Source organism: Amblyomma mixtum, chromosome 3, assembly GCF_055824585.1.
Source record: "Amblyomma mixtum isolate Tamu chromosome 3, ASM5582458v1, whole genome shotgun sequence".
NCBI classification, from domain to species: domain Eukaryota; kingdom Metazoa; phylum Arthropoda; class Arachnida; order Ixodida; family Ixodidae; genus Amblyomma; species Amblyomma mixtum.
In genome coordinates this window covers 44,108,929-44,123,139 of record NC_143014.1, presented here as the reverse complement: position 1 = coordinate 44,123,139, position 14,211 = coordinate 44,108,929, and the positions used below count along the sequence as shown (strand labels likewise).

Here is a 14,211-nt window from a genome sequence, read left to right as displayed (position 1 = left end):
CACCAGTGCCGCGTTTCTGCAGCAATGTCAACGCCAACGCGCATTGCTTTAGTGCCGTGTTTCTGCCACAGCGTTGTCCACGCCAACTCATGCAGCGCACATCTCTCTGTCACTGCCGCCACATAGCTCCAAGCGCGAATATTAGCTTGAGAGGAGTATTAATTGATAAAGAAGACAATGTGCAATGCACAGCGTGAGAGAGTGTTGCAGTTTAACGCGAGGGGTGTTCATTTGATTTGATTTGTTGGGGTTTAATGCCCCAAAGCGACTGAGGCTATGAGAGACGCCGTAGTGAAGGGCTCCGGAAATTTCGACCACCTGGGGTTCTTTAACGTGCACTGACATCGCACAGCACACGGGCCTCTAGAATTTCGCCTTCATCGAAATTCAGCCGCCGCAGCCGGAATCGAACCCGCGTCTTTCGGGTCAGCAGCCGAGCACCGTAACCACTGAGCCACCGCGGCGGGGCGAGGGGGGTGTTCAGCTGCGGACATAGCTAGTTAGTGTTCTCGCGCAGTCGCCAGCGAACCTGATCGCGCCGCCGCGGTTTAGAGTCCCAGTCTCGGATATTTATTTCAAGGCTCCCGTGTGCTGTGCGATGTTAGTGCACGTTAAAGATCCCCAGGTGGTCGAAATTATTCCGGAGACCTCCACTACGGCACCTCTTTCTGTCTTTCTTTCACTCCCACCTTTCTCCCTTCCCTTACGGTGCGGTTCGGGTGTCCGCCCAGATATGTGAGACAGTTACTGCGCCATGCGCCATTTCCTTTCCTCAAAAAAAAAAAAAATCACTTTTCATTACTTTTATTTATATCTTTCACTTGGCACAAACCTACAAACATCGCAAGATCCTGCCCGGGGTTTATCCAGCACTAACTGTTTATGTCCAGCACGTAATGCTGGATCATGACATCCTCCGTCGGTCTTCGGCACTTCAGGTTTTTGCCGCGCGGCGTCTAACACAGCGACGATGGCGTTAGGTTCCGTGTGAAAGCACAACGAACAGGTCGCTGCCGTCCATACAAATGACTGCAGCCGCCCAGCGATTGTATATTCCCGTCAGCAGTTTGAACGGATCATTTTATGCCCTCTATCTGCATTATTGTCACGATATCGTGGGCGGCTTGATGTTGGTCGGCGCCGAAATTATAATTAACCGGGCCAACCTGCCCACCACTGCACTCTCCGTAAGTTCGGAGGGGGAAGAACGACAAACCTCTCCACCCCGCGTGCGGAAGATGAGATTCGACTGCTGACCGGCGATAGGGGCCACGCCTGATTAGCCGTTGACCGGAGGCATGAGGCGTAGGCAAGTTCTTTACCAACCCCTTTACTTGGGCAAAGGACACAGACAAAAAGTGGCCAAACAAGTCAAGCAAAAGAAAAGCGTATGAAATACACAGGCGCGACGCGGAACACAAACACAGAACGAGGACACAAGAACTATTAACAAGAAGAGGAAAACAACAGGGCAAGAACTATACAACGTTACAGGAACAAAGCAATACTATACAAACGGTTACGACGAGAAAGAGCGACAGGACAAAGAAAAAGAGTAAAGCGAGTGGTGAGAAACGGTGGCTTAGCTGCGGGGTGGCAAGGTCCGGTCGCAGGGAGCGTCGGGCTGCGGAGGCGCGCGGAGCTGATGGGGGGTTGCGGATACGGGCGAACTTGGGCCACGCGTCTTCGGGGCCACCGTCGCCGCGCTCTACGCGCACTTCCCAGGCTGACCTCACACACGTCCGCACGCACCAAAATCTCCAAGCCAACTCCCCGGCTCGCGGTTTTCCCACCACTGCGTTCTCGTGACAAATAACAACCAAACAAAAACTCAAAGCACAGTGCGCAAACGATTCGCAGATGTTAAAAACGGGGGGCAAGAAACGCGAGGAAACTGAAGGGGACGGGAGGGAAAGGTACGGTCCTAACGAGGAGTGATGCTACTTGCCAAGGTCGGGAACGGGGCTGGGGCCTTCAACCGGCCGCTTCCCGTCCCCACCTCGTGCAATCGCTCGCTTCCCGGCCATAATCCTGGGGAGGGGGCGGAGCGGCCTTGACCCTCCAGTGTCGCGAGCGGTCATCTGGTCCCGCGAGGGGTGCAAAATTATCGCCGCCGCGTCGCGACATGCTTGCAAGAACCGGCGCCGTGGCCACCTCGGTCGCAAAAGAAAAGGAAGACAAGCATGCACGCACTTTGTGACAATGATCAAGTTGAGTTTTAGTGCGAAAGCGCTAATTCACCAATTTGAACGGATCATCTTTTTTTTTTTGGTGAGAAAGCGCTAATTCACGGAGTCAAATCCAACCAAAAACCTTGTGGCGTCCCTGACTTTGAGGTCGCAGAAATAATATACGTATTGCCGCGACTGGGTTTCGAACCCGCGGCGGCACGAACAGGTCAGCTTCGCCGATCACTGCACGAGAGCACTATGCTATCGCCGCAGCCGATCACGCCTCGTGCTAAACTGCAACACACTCTCGCGCTGTGCTTGCACACCGTCGTCCTCATCAACTTCCATCTGCGGCGCGAACAGATCAGACCAGCTGAACCTCGATCAGAGCTCTAACCTGAGTCTAATACCGTCGCCAGAAGTGCCGACGACCCAGCAAAGGAAAAACATGAGCCAACCAGGCTAAACACGTTTCCGCACGCCTACTCGGTTTAACTACGTTAAAACCTTACCCCTCTTTTTTTTTTCTTGTGATGTTAATCGGTTTCAAAAGGCGCATGTAAGGCGTTTATATATTCTTTATTATTGTTAAAACTTTTGAGGCTATTGCGAATCCGCCACATCGCAACAGTGAGCAAATTTCTCCCCAGAAATTACGAAAACGTTTGAGGCCGCACTTAAATGAAACAGCAAATATTACCAGGTCAAACTAGATGAAGGTAAGCCATTGTCAGCCAAGTAACACTGGTGTTCGGCTAAGAGCAAGTGTTCTCCCGCGTAAGCTCACTGCTCCTGACAATTAAAAATTAAAAGAATATGAGCAACGTATGTGCTATGTCAGTCTATGGAGCGGAATATAACAACATCTGAATATCATACGGGCTTAATTACCTTTCCCATGATACGTGGCGATGTTTACAATCGATTTCTTTCGGAACAGCGAATTAATACGAAAGGTTTTATTTCCGGTACTTGTTTTCCAAATGTCCCTCAATTTATATTTTGTACAAGACTGGCACTATACGGACAGTTACAGTGATAAAGAAATCGTTCCTTAAAAAATTCTTGCACACGCCTAACCGCACTCAAGCGCACTGATGTGCACCCTTTTCGCAGCGACTAATTCGTAGCTTGCACTTTAATGTATAAAGAATTATTGCTGAAGCTCCTAAATTTCGGTACTGTAGTACTCCTGTCAAACGACCAAACTGTCATTAGTTTCGGTGGCTGTTGGCTTCTCTCATTCGCGTTCAGAGTCATTCGCGCAGCGTCACACCATTAACTTCACTAAAATTGGCTGCAAATATCATGCAGTAAGTTCGCTGAAGTCACTCCACTCGGCTGAAACACTTTTCACACGGTGCACGTGAACAGTCAGCTTTCCTGTGCGGCGAAAATTCTTGTACAATGCCGGCGCGATTTACTGTGGAGGAACAATTCGGAGCAGTGCCGGTGTCGTCTAATATTAGATAGCAATTGCCGCGGCCGGCAACACTCTTTTGCTTCACTTTTTATTTATTTATTTATTTATCTTTTTTTAAATAAACCACTACCACCACCAGATATGTAGTACGCTCACCACTGTGGGCACACCTGACGGACAGTACGCTGCCAACGCTGCATTTAATCCGCTTAATCCTAGACTCAAGAACGCTAGTGAACCAGACCGTGTCTTCTTTTGAGGCAGGTCAGGGCGGAAAGTACGTGCGCCTCTGCGTGGGCTTAGAAAATGCTAGCACAGCAACTAATGTGTCGTCCCGAAGTTCGTCGTGTCTCTGCCCAGTGAAGCGCAGGTCGTGGAAGCCAGGCGCAGCGGCTTCGTCTTAGAAATATAGTGGAGGGAAAGCGCATGCATAATACGTTGCTGGAAAAAGTACATTTCGAATAGCACTTGTATTCTAAGTGTAGCACCGTGTCGCCACAGTGACACTTATGAGGCGAAATGCACCCGCTTTTTTAGCCACCCTAAATTTGCCTGTCTGACATCCGTACAACTATATCGTTTCTGCGGAATAGGCAGTGGTGCGCATTTGCAGGGGGCACGTTCGCTTCGGCAGAAAGCCCGCCATAGACTTGGAAGCGAACCGCCGCGCGTACGTAGTACTTGAGTGAAGCTCCGCCCTCATTCTGGACCGCTGCATAGAATTCCTCCATGACAAAGAAGCAGTTCGTTGTTAACGCTTACCTAAACAAGAGGCTAATCACAAGAAAACAGTAATAAGCTCCAGAACTTTGATACCTGGATTTTTTAAATAAAGCCTAACATTAAACGGATACTTCGTTTACTGTAGTGATTGGCAAGCGGAGTTATGTAGGATGCCGCAGACCGTGGTCCAGTATTACCAACAGGTCGATCTCGCGGCGAAGTCTCCTACCTACCCCTGCCCTGACCGCTGGCATCCGCGACCCCCCCCCCCCCCCCAAAAAAAAAAAAAAAAAAACTGTCGACGCACGCGGTTTACATGCGAAGTTGGTCGGTGATGGGGCAACTGCAGCACTTTTTTGAGAATTTCGCGATATGCAAGGATTCAAATCTATGTAGGCTGTCGGTAAAGCGTGCCAAGCGTTTTTGCACTACCATTTAAATTAGTGACGTAATCGACGATTGAATTTTGCGCTTCTCCTCAATTCACTGGAGGAGTGCAGGGAAACTCAGCGTGACGTCACGGAAGGTATGATTTCAAATTACCGCTGTCGTCAGCCGACAGTGCCAAACAACTCTCGGCAGGGTTCGCGTTGGATGGCGTTGGTTTTTTTCCATCAAAGCAGGCGTTTGTGCGTTGGAAATGTACCGATACCTTCGATGACGTCATCATGCGCCCCCCCCCCCCCCCACTTGGCGTTGTGCGCTGCGGAGAAGCTTGAAGGGCGTCCGGATTTTAATCTGCGATTACTTCAGTATTTCAAGTTCTAGCTCAAAAAGACTTCGCATGCTTTACCTGTAAGTTTCACACATTCAACAATCTTAAAGGGAAACTGCTTAGGTTTTAGAAATGAACGAGCTTAAAGGGTCAGTCTACTCACGAGATAAGTGTATAAATAATGGCATATTCTGGTAGTTGGCACCCTATAACATCAATAACGAGGGGTCTGCGCCGGGTTTAGTCGGGAATTTATATTTTATTTTGGCGTTAAAAGTCGCGTAAAAAAGCATGGTGGCGACCCCAAACGTTCATTTTGTTCAAGAAAGTGGTAGTCTTTTTTTGTAGAAGCATAAGTGAATATACTACGTACTATTTGTAAGCCCCAATGTCAGAGAAACACACGTTTTGTTCTAGTAAACTGTAGAAGGCGTACCGCTCACTTTTTCTGTCAATCACATGAATATTTATAGTTACACGTGCGCAAAACGCAGGCACATTCCCACTTTTAGTTCAGCGTATGCTAGCAGAGACGCAAAAATAAACTCAGCCTATAGTGGCGCCATCTGGTCGTCAGGACGGGAACCATTGCTGTAAACAAACCGACTTTCCACTTAAGCCTAGGAGCGGCAGAATCGTCGCTCTAATTATTAAAATAAAAGAAATTTATCTCTTATATGTTTTCTTATAGGCGAGATGAGACGAAGCGAAAGACAGGCGCCCCATTTATGGCCAGTGAACGCACTGAAAAAGGCAGCAACAACGAGAATTCAGTCCGAAGCGAGAGGTCCGACTTCGACGGGCGCCGCCATGTTTGTCGCCGCGCGGCGGAAATCCAGATGGTTGCCAGATGAGACTACCATCTCATACAGATGTGTTCCCACATTAATAAATTCTATTTTAAAATGTTCTACCGCACTCCTTGGCACCACAGCTGGCTAAACGGTAATTTGAGTAAAGAGCTATCGGTTGCCGCAAAGAAAATATGGTCGATAAAATTCAGTAGACTGACCCTTTAAGAGGGTCGAATGTGTGAAACTTGTAGGTAAAGCATGCGAAGTCTTTTTGGGCTAGCGCTTGAAATAGTGAAGTAATAGCCGATTAAAATCCGGACGCCGTTCAAGCTTCTCCGCAGCGCACAACGACAAGTGGGGGGGGGGGGCATGATGACGTCATCAAAGGTATCGGTACATTTCCAACGCACAAACGCCTGCTTTGAAGGAAAAAACCAGCGCCACCGAAGGCAAACCCTGCCGAGAGTTGTTTGGCAGCGTCTAACGAGTCAGGGCAGGGTGTGGCTGACGACAGCGGCAGTTTGAAATCATACCTTCCGTGACGTCACGCTTAGTTTTCCTGCACTCCTCCGGTGCACTCAGGAGAAGCGCAAAATTCAATCGTCGATTACGCCACTATTTTAAATGCTAGTGCAAAAACACTTGCCATGCCTTACCTACTGCCTATATAAATTTGAATCCTTGAATAGTGCGAAATTCTCAATAAAGTACTGCAGTTGCCCTTTAAGCTCATGGATTTCTAAAACCTATGCAGTTCCTTTAATGTTTTTGGCCTTTTTCTCCTTTTGGTTGTTTTGGTTTTCAGCAACACTAGTATCTGTGATTACAGGCCTAACTTCAATTTGTCCACAACACAGATGCCTTGCATTTCCACTGAACCATCACGGTGAAGTTGAGGTGTCATATAGTCTGAGCATGTGAGGTAAATAACTCTGATCTAGAAAGTGGAAGAAGCTGCAATTTCATAAATGTAATGGCTGGCTCAAAAATTTCTAAAATTGAACATGGCTGGGCCACAGCACCTTTATTCAAACCAGGATAGGCTGAGGCCTGTAGACTGGTATTTTGATTGCAAAATTAGGTCAGCTTTAAATAAAATCAGTGAGTTAAGAATCTAACAAATATCAAAATTTTTAACATATTTTATTAGCCACAATTACCTGCTTCTAGGCTCCAAAAATTAGCTAATTCTCAAAAATTCTATAAAAAGCATGACTTAAACATGACTGACACGGCATGCTAAGTGAACTCTAAGGTTTGACGACATCTCATCTGGTCAGGTAGTAGGTTCTTGTCGAAAGCAAAAGGAACACTGACCAAAGGTTGTTGTTAAAGTGTTAGACAATTCCGCTTCCACATTGAAGCTTTTTTCACTCTTGTTCAGAGTGAAGAAGGCTTCCACAGGGAAGCGGACACGTCTAATGTTTAACGTCGACCTTTGGTCAGCGTTCCTTTTCCTTTTGACATGCATGTTCAGTGTATGCAGCTACTGCTGATATTGGTGCACACATCTTCGGTTCCCCACAGGTTGGTACCTCACACCATCAGCACTTGCAAACAAATACTACAGCACTCAATAAGACCAGCAACACAATAGGTGCTCGAAGCTCATTTCACAAAGCAGTATGAATGCAGGAATGCTGAAAAGTTACGCATACAGTTTCAAATATGAAGAATCCTTGCATGCTTGGTGCAGAGTATTACAGCACACACATATGCTGTAAAGCACAACCATAGTGCAGCCACCACCAGTGCACTGCAACAGTTGCAGCCTATGCTGAAAGCATGCAAGCTACTTTATATGTTTTCAGTCCTGCATTACTAATTCAAAGCTCCAGATATCAAGGAAAAGCATCCATCTCAATACACGGAGTTTGGAGCACCAACAGTGCCACAGGAGCCGACCTCATTACATGCTTCAATGACTACTGCAAACCTGCAACTCATGCCAAGGCTTGTCGCATTTTTTCAGTACTGATTATTTAAAATGCTGCAATTTAAAAAGTTACACAAATTGGCCCACTGCTGGACTAGCATAAGTGCAGTCCTTTATTTCTTTTGCAGATCCCAGCAAATACTTTTGTTCGAGCCAGTTGTTTGTTTTGAGACATATTTCCCAAAATGCAAACTAGAGCGCAGAAATGAGTCTTGTCTTGTGTGTTCCATCCTTGTTTCCTTGTGCCAGTTCACATTCTTGCAGATCTGTCTTTTACCTACTGAATGCATCTACTTTAAATTGCATATTTCACTAAACATATCACTAAGAAGCTGTTGCATAGCAAGCTTCAGGAAATGTTTGACTCTGAAAAATACATCAGTATTAATTATGTCATGAATGCCTTTGCGATGTTTGACATACACAGTTCAGCGCTACAAAACAAAGCTGCATTTAAAAAAACATTAATTCTTTTCCTCATGCCATATGAGCAGCACGAAAGGTCAATGACAAAAGGTCAATACTTTAAAGAGTTTAGATATCTACATGTGAAAGTGCACTCGCCAGATTTTAACCACTCAGTGTTCAGAAGCTTGTGATTTGCATTTCATGCACTACTGTGTTTTCCTATTAATCCTGTGTTTCAGGTGTTACAGCAAATAACATGTATAACTGCTCCTTCAACAGCAAGAACATGCAAGTATGCTACTACATGAAGCAGTATAAGCTGATATAGTTCCACGCTTCAGGATTGAAATGCACACTTACACTACATAAGGAGACTGCTTAGCTCCAAAAGTTGCTTCATTAAATATAGACACAGAAATGCACAGCTGCAGTCAGAAAATTTTGGAATGCAATACTAAAGACAAAATTTAACTTCAATGCTGTTTTCACATGCAGCCTGGAATATATATATTCAGCCTAATTCTAAGCGTGCGAAATACACAGTGCAGTATTAAATCTCAAACAGAGAGCACTGGATACAAAGAAATTGAAATTTTTTGGCAATTTGCATCATAAGCAACTTGCATCATACAAGACAAGTATATCAATTACTTTTGTTCACTTTCTTGCAAACAGACCACCTTCTTCGCTACACACGTTTCAACTTCAAAGTCCACATTGATCAGTGGATTTGCATGTGCCAAAGCTCATAACTTCGAGCACCTAGGTTTTGCTAATGTTGCGCCAAAACCTCAATAAATCGGCATTTTCCCTTTCGCCTCCTTCGAAATGCCACCGCCACAGCCGGAATCGAACCCACAAATTCAGTCACCGACCACTGACCACTCGCCCACCGTGGTGGGTTTGAAATCTGTGAGCCAAAAAACTAACAACTAAGCTATTTTCATGCACGTGCATCACTGGTTTCCTTTGTTTCCGCTACAACTCTAACTTTTATGTCATTTTTTTTTCATTCCCCCATATTCCTATAAACAAAACATAATTATAAGGAAATGTGTCGGGTGCGCCTGCATAACTACTGTCACTTGCCAACCGAGCGAAAGTTCGTTTGAGCAGTACAAGCGTGACTGCACGAGTACGATGCCGGCTTGCCAGCCCATGCTTCACATGTTTGTACGTCAGTTTCAGCACAAAAGGAATCCGTCAGGAACTCCAATGTACTACGTCCCCTCCGCACAGTGATTTAGTTGCTTCTCCAGGTACCTAGCTGAAGTCGGGTCAGTCCGCTGTCACACTATATTGAATGAACAAGATTTCTACTGAGATGCCGTGGCAACAATTTGTTGTTCAGACACATGAAGCAGAAAACACAGCAGACTGTTTCGAAAATTAACCCTATTGGGCTTTGAATGGTGGGGGAAAGGCGCTATTTTCTGCCGCCTCTGATGGGACCACTGCTCAGCGCCTAAAATGCACACTGAAGTCATATACAACAGTTCTTCGCACATCAGTTAAGTCACCAGGCATCGCAAAAAACGGCGGTAGCTTTCCCAGGTAAAGTGCATCGACCCTCCGCGAGTGGCGTCGGGATTCAGATGTTGCGTGACCAGCTGTAGGTTGCCTGTTTTGCCCTTGACCTGATAAGTTAGCTATTCCCATGGCTATTTTGATACACATCTCCCAGTCGCCCTGGCATTGCCTCGTGCCGTCGGCGCCAAATTTTACGGCCTGAAGCGAACTCCTGAAGTCCTAGCACCGATGCCAAAAATGCGACGTGAACACCATCGTTTTGTTGTATTTTTTCGTACTGCGCTTGCAATAAATCTAGCGGCTCTGAGTTAGTTTAGGCTGCTTTCCTTCGTTCAACTTAAATACCTAACCAATTTTAACTCACTGAAAAAAAAAAAATGAACTGTCATTCATGTACTTTTTTTTTGTTTACATTTCCAGACACAAGTGCGAAAACGGGTAACCAGCCATCTATTTGTCGTACCGTGAAGACCACAAGAAAAAAAAAAACAGCAACTCAGGTGCCAAAAATTGGTCTTCGGCTAGTAAGCGCTACTATACGATTTTTCACCCAGTTAAGGAAGAATGGTAGCCGGTGCCTGTCATGCAATATAAGTGGGAAAACACTTCCTTAGCAGACATCAAACTGCAACGTGCTGTCCTGGGCACATAGCAAACAACTTGTTTCTGTCCCCTTCTTTCTTTAGTTTACTTAGATCACAGTGGTCACACATTCACTCAAAAATTCAGCCAACAGACAGCTTGTTCCGAAAGCGCTTGCCTTTCGGCGCGTATACAGCTGTATCAACAGCATTTCTCGCGAAAAATACCAAACCAACGTGGTCAACCAATTACCAGCTTGCAGTCGACAGCTAGTAAGCAGGCATAATCAAGTGTTATGCGCGCATACGAGGCTGTTTGCCCACTTCTGACCGTGCTACAGATTGCAGAAACGTAGGCGCCTTACCTTGCAGGTACACAAATGACCACAACAATGTCGATAGGTCGAAGTGCGTAAAGACGTCGTTCTCATGCACCGCACCGGACGAATTGCTTCCGTCACTGTTGTCTTTTATTACATCGACACCTGGTGCGACAGCCCCACTGTCATATCGTAGACCCAAACTGCAGCTTAGAACGGCGTCCATCACGAACAACGGTGGCACTCTCAAGATGACGTCGAGGGCGGCCCAAATCCGTCCTCGGACCGACATATTTCTTTTTAAGTAGACACGGCAAGCTCAACCACCGAAGAAATACATCGCACATATAAACGCTCCACGGTCACGCACACCGACCGCGTTCCGCGCTACGACCGCGAAAACCGTAGACTGGTAATCGGTGTAGTGTGGTAGTGCAGGCAACAAGCGACACAACGCCACACCGGCAGCACGGCGGACACAGCAAATACGGGGACAAAATGGAGAGCAAAGGAACTGTTACATCTATCGGAACGCTTTTTGTTTAGGAGTGTTGACGAGCGCCATCTGCGTCCTTAAGCAGCTTTTAACGACATGACATGAGCGCAAATATTTTACAGAAAGTCGTTTTTCAATACAGCGGTAAAGAGTGACTGTATTCAGCTCTGTAGATGTAATTTTAACATCTAAAGTTCTGAATACGGTGTGCGGATGTTGGAACACTCGGAATACAACTGGGGCAGTAGCTACGGATCAACTGGTACAAGCGGAGTGGCGCTACTGACCTAGATAAGATCGGTCCGCGGCGTACTATTATTTCTGCACTAGGCCAGATGTAAGCAGTAGTGGGCACTTTGATACGGCTGTTGAAACGTGCAGCTATGCACTGCACGCTGCGTTGAGCTCCTGGTTCTGTCTCGTGCCATCACGGCGAACTCTTGCACGCATCTCTCATCCCATGTCTCGATGCACTGAAACATGCTTACGCATGGCTAGTCCGAGAGCCTATTGGGTGCGTAATTTGTTCTTGGCAGATTGTTCAGGTAGGCTCTTTATGCTGGCTGCTATTTTTAGCCGAGACGTCATTCGTGATTGCCTTCTCTGCAGCGCTCTTGACTGCAGCATCTTGAGCAGCCAGCCCCTTCGCAATGGCTTCTTTGGCGATGGCGTCCTTTGTCACTGCCTCGTTGATATCTGTCTCCAGTGGCTCCTTGCGGTCTTGGTCTATCACCATGGCGTCAAAGCCTATGGTGGTCCCCAGCTGCATTCGAGCCCTCTCAAATATGGCAGAAAGCTTCTCCTGCACAACGTTGATGCACATGGAAGTCAGCGCAAGGCCGAACAGCAGATAGATGAAGGTGGCCATCATGAACATGGGGTGGTCTGGGACGTAGTCGCCAAATCCAATCGTGCTCATTGAAATGAAGACAAAGTAGAAGGCCTCGAAGAAGCTCCAGTCCTCCCAAATGGTGAAGATGCAGGCGCCCACTGTCATGTAGATGGAAAGCAGAAGCAGAGCCAGCGACACAGGCAGGTTGAATTGGTCGTCAATGACGAGCTCCTCTTCGCTGGCCGCCTTGCTCACTTCCTCACCGCCCTCCTCGCCACTCGGCGTTGTAGGCTCCGGCTTCAGGTAGGCCGGGTATGGAACGTAAGCCATGGTGTCGTTCACCTTGCGCCACACGAAAGCGACGTACTGGAGCTGCGAAAGAAAACTCCTGTAGCACAGTGGGAGCACAAGTAGGTGTCACGTACCTGCGGCGGTGGCGCCTTCGCCTTGTGCTTGCCGCAGCGGCCCGTGCGGAAGAGCTGGCGCAGCGACAGGAAGAGCCATTTGATGCCGCGCGTGAACAGCTTGCCGAGGTCGGCAAGCACCATGAGCAGCAGCGGTATCCCGATGAAGGCGTACAGGATGGTCACCGCCATGCCACCCAACGTGCTCGGGGCGATGTTCCCGTAGCCTGCGACATCCGGAATGTAGGTCGCGCTCCGCGGCGGCGCATGCACTCACCGATGGTCGTGAAAACGGTGCCGCAGTAGAAGAGCGCTCCCCAGAATGACCAGACCTTTCTCTCCGAGTGGCTCACGATGCGCGCTTCATCCTCGAGCACGCGCACCTGCGTCTCGAACTCGCGCAGGCGTCGCAGTGCGTGCCTCCGGAAGCCAGCCACGGATAGCGTGCGCTGGGCCAGCACCAGGTCCTCGATGATGTACTGGCGCGCGTTCAGGATGGTCTGCTTCTGCTTGTCTTCGAAGGGACCTTCGATGAGCTGGAAGAGCGCGGCTCCCATGGCCGCATAGGCTAGCAGCACGAGCAGCAGAAGGATGTGCGAGAACCAACGCTGGCTGAACGCCTTGACGCTTTGGGCGGCACGGACGGCACAGCTACGTGTCTTGTCGGCCGTCAGGTTCACAATGTGCATGGGATTTAGGATCAGGTACTGGGGCGGCCTTGTCGGGTCCGACTGCCAGCTGATGACCGATGGCTGGCTGAGGAAAGCGGGCCGCCGGCCCGCTCGGGGCGACGGGCTCCGCGACGACATGTTCGCCTCTGCTGCCCCGCTGGGAGCGGCTGCCCAAATCGGGCGCAGACCGGGCGCCCCCAAGCAGCTGGGCCGCAGCCAAGCGGGCCTCCCCCAAAATAGCCGCCACGCCAGCGCCGGGGCCCAGGTGGACCGCGGGCTGGCCTCTTCCGCATCATCGGTGCCACCTGCGGTCACCGCGGCCTGACCCTTCGTCGGCCGGGCTCCAGTGTCTCGCCACGCTGACCTGCAGAAAGATTCAGATCCGCCGCGCAGAAAACAGGCGCCAAGGCCCACGCGGCTAATGTTACTTGCGCCGGTGTTTGTGCGAAACCGCTGGGAAGAAGAGTGCCCCACCTTGATCCTTTGCGTCCCCAGACGGGCAATGATCCTGGATCCTTACACATCTCCTGTGTAGGAAGCGCGCCTTTTTTTTCCTCGTTTTTGTTCCGTTTTTCGGTGTTCTTCCAGCTATGAAGAATTCCTTTTTCTTTAGTCCTCACTGGTGCACAGGGCCGAAAGTCTTCCGCCGAGCCTGCTGGATGTCTCTCTTCTGCTTCCCTCTCTCGTTAAACCTGGAAAGCGCATAAAAACAACGGACAACAGAAAGAGACAGACACACGTCTGTTGTCCGTTGTTTTTATGCGCTTTCCAGGTTTAACATGTCTAACCAACTCGCCCAAACGCAGCCATTATTCCCTCTCTCTCTCTCATTGTATGCACTTTTTAAATACACATCCGCAGGTCACGGGCTCAGGGGCAGGGCCCCACGTTATCGAGGTCTTCCCGACATTTAGACCTGCTGGTATGATTCAGAGCTGTGTTAAGCGAATACTTTCTAGGCTATAGTTCCGACATAACCACGATAAAGTTTCCAGACAATAACACAACTGTATCCTCGGGACATCCGGAGGATGCATTTTTGAGGAAATGGTGACGTTTTGAAGATGTCTCCTACTTATCCTCAACATGCCCTCTCCTGGTCTTGTCTAATAGATCCTCAAGACATCCTCAAACTTGCCCCAGAGGACATTTCTGTTTTCTTTTTGGGATGTAAGATGGTGATTTTGGGCAGAGATTGTGTTATTAT

At 48.4% G+C, this 14,211-nt stretch overlaps 2 protein-coding genes across 3 annotated transcripts in view; both read right to left on the bottom strand.

Annotated features, from left to right (window-relative positions):
- Trc8 (TRC8 ring finger protein) overlaps positions 1 to 10,898 on the bottom strand; it is a 30,955-nt gene extending 20,057 nt beyond the window's left edge. Inside the window, exon 1 of one of the 2 annotated variants that reach the window (XM_089578981.1) lies at positions 10,647 to 10,898. In XM_089578981.1, the coding sequence (XP_089435107.1) occupies positions 10,647 to 10,893 (247 nt within the window). In that variant the 5' untranslated portion in view covers positions 10,894 to 10,898. The remainder of the gene's footprint in view (positions 1 to 10,646) is intronic. The other variant, XM_089578982.1, reaches the window with a different exon arrangement.
- A 734-nt stretch (positions 10,899 to 11,632) lies between these two features.
- Positions 11,633 to 13,185, bottom strand: LOC149349982 (TWiK family of potassium channels protein 18-like). The gene is made up of 3 exons (XM_089578983.1): positions 12,611 to 13,185; positions 12,355 to 12,560; positions 11,633 to 12,301 (listed from the first exon to the last, which is right to left on the bottom strand). Exons 1-3 carry the CDS (start codon positions 13,140 to 13,142, stop codon positions 11,639 to 11,641), a joined length of 1,401 nt encoding a protein of 466 aa, XP_089435109.1. The 5' UTR covers positions 13,143 to 13,185; the 3' UTR covers positions 11,633 to 11,638.
- Positions 13,186 to 14,211: the final 1,026 nt, after the last annotated feature.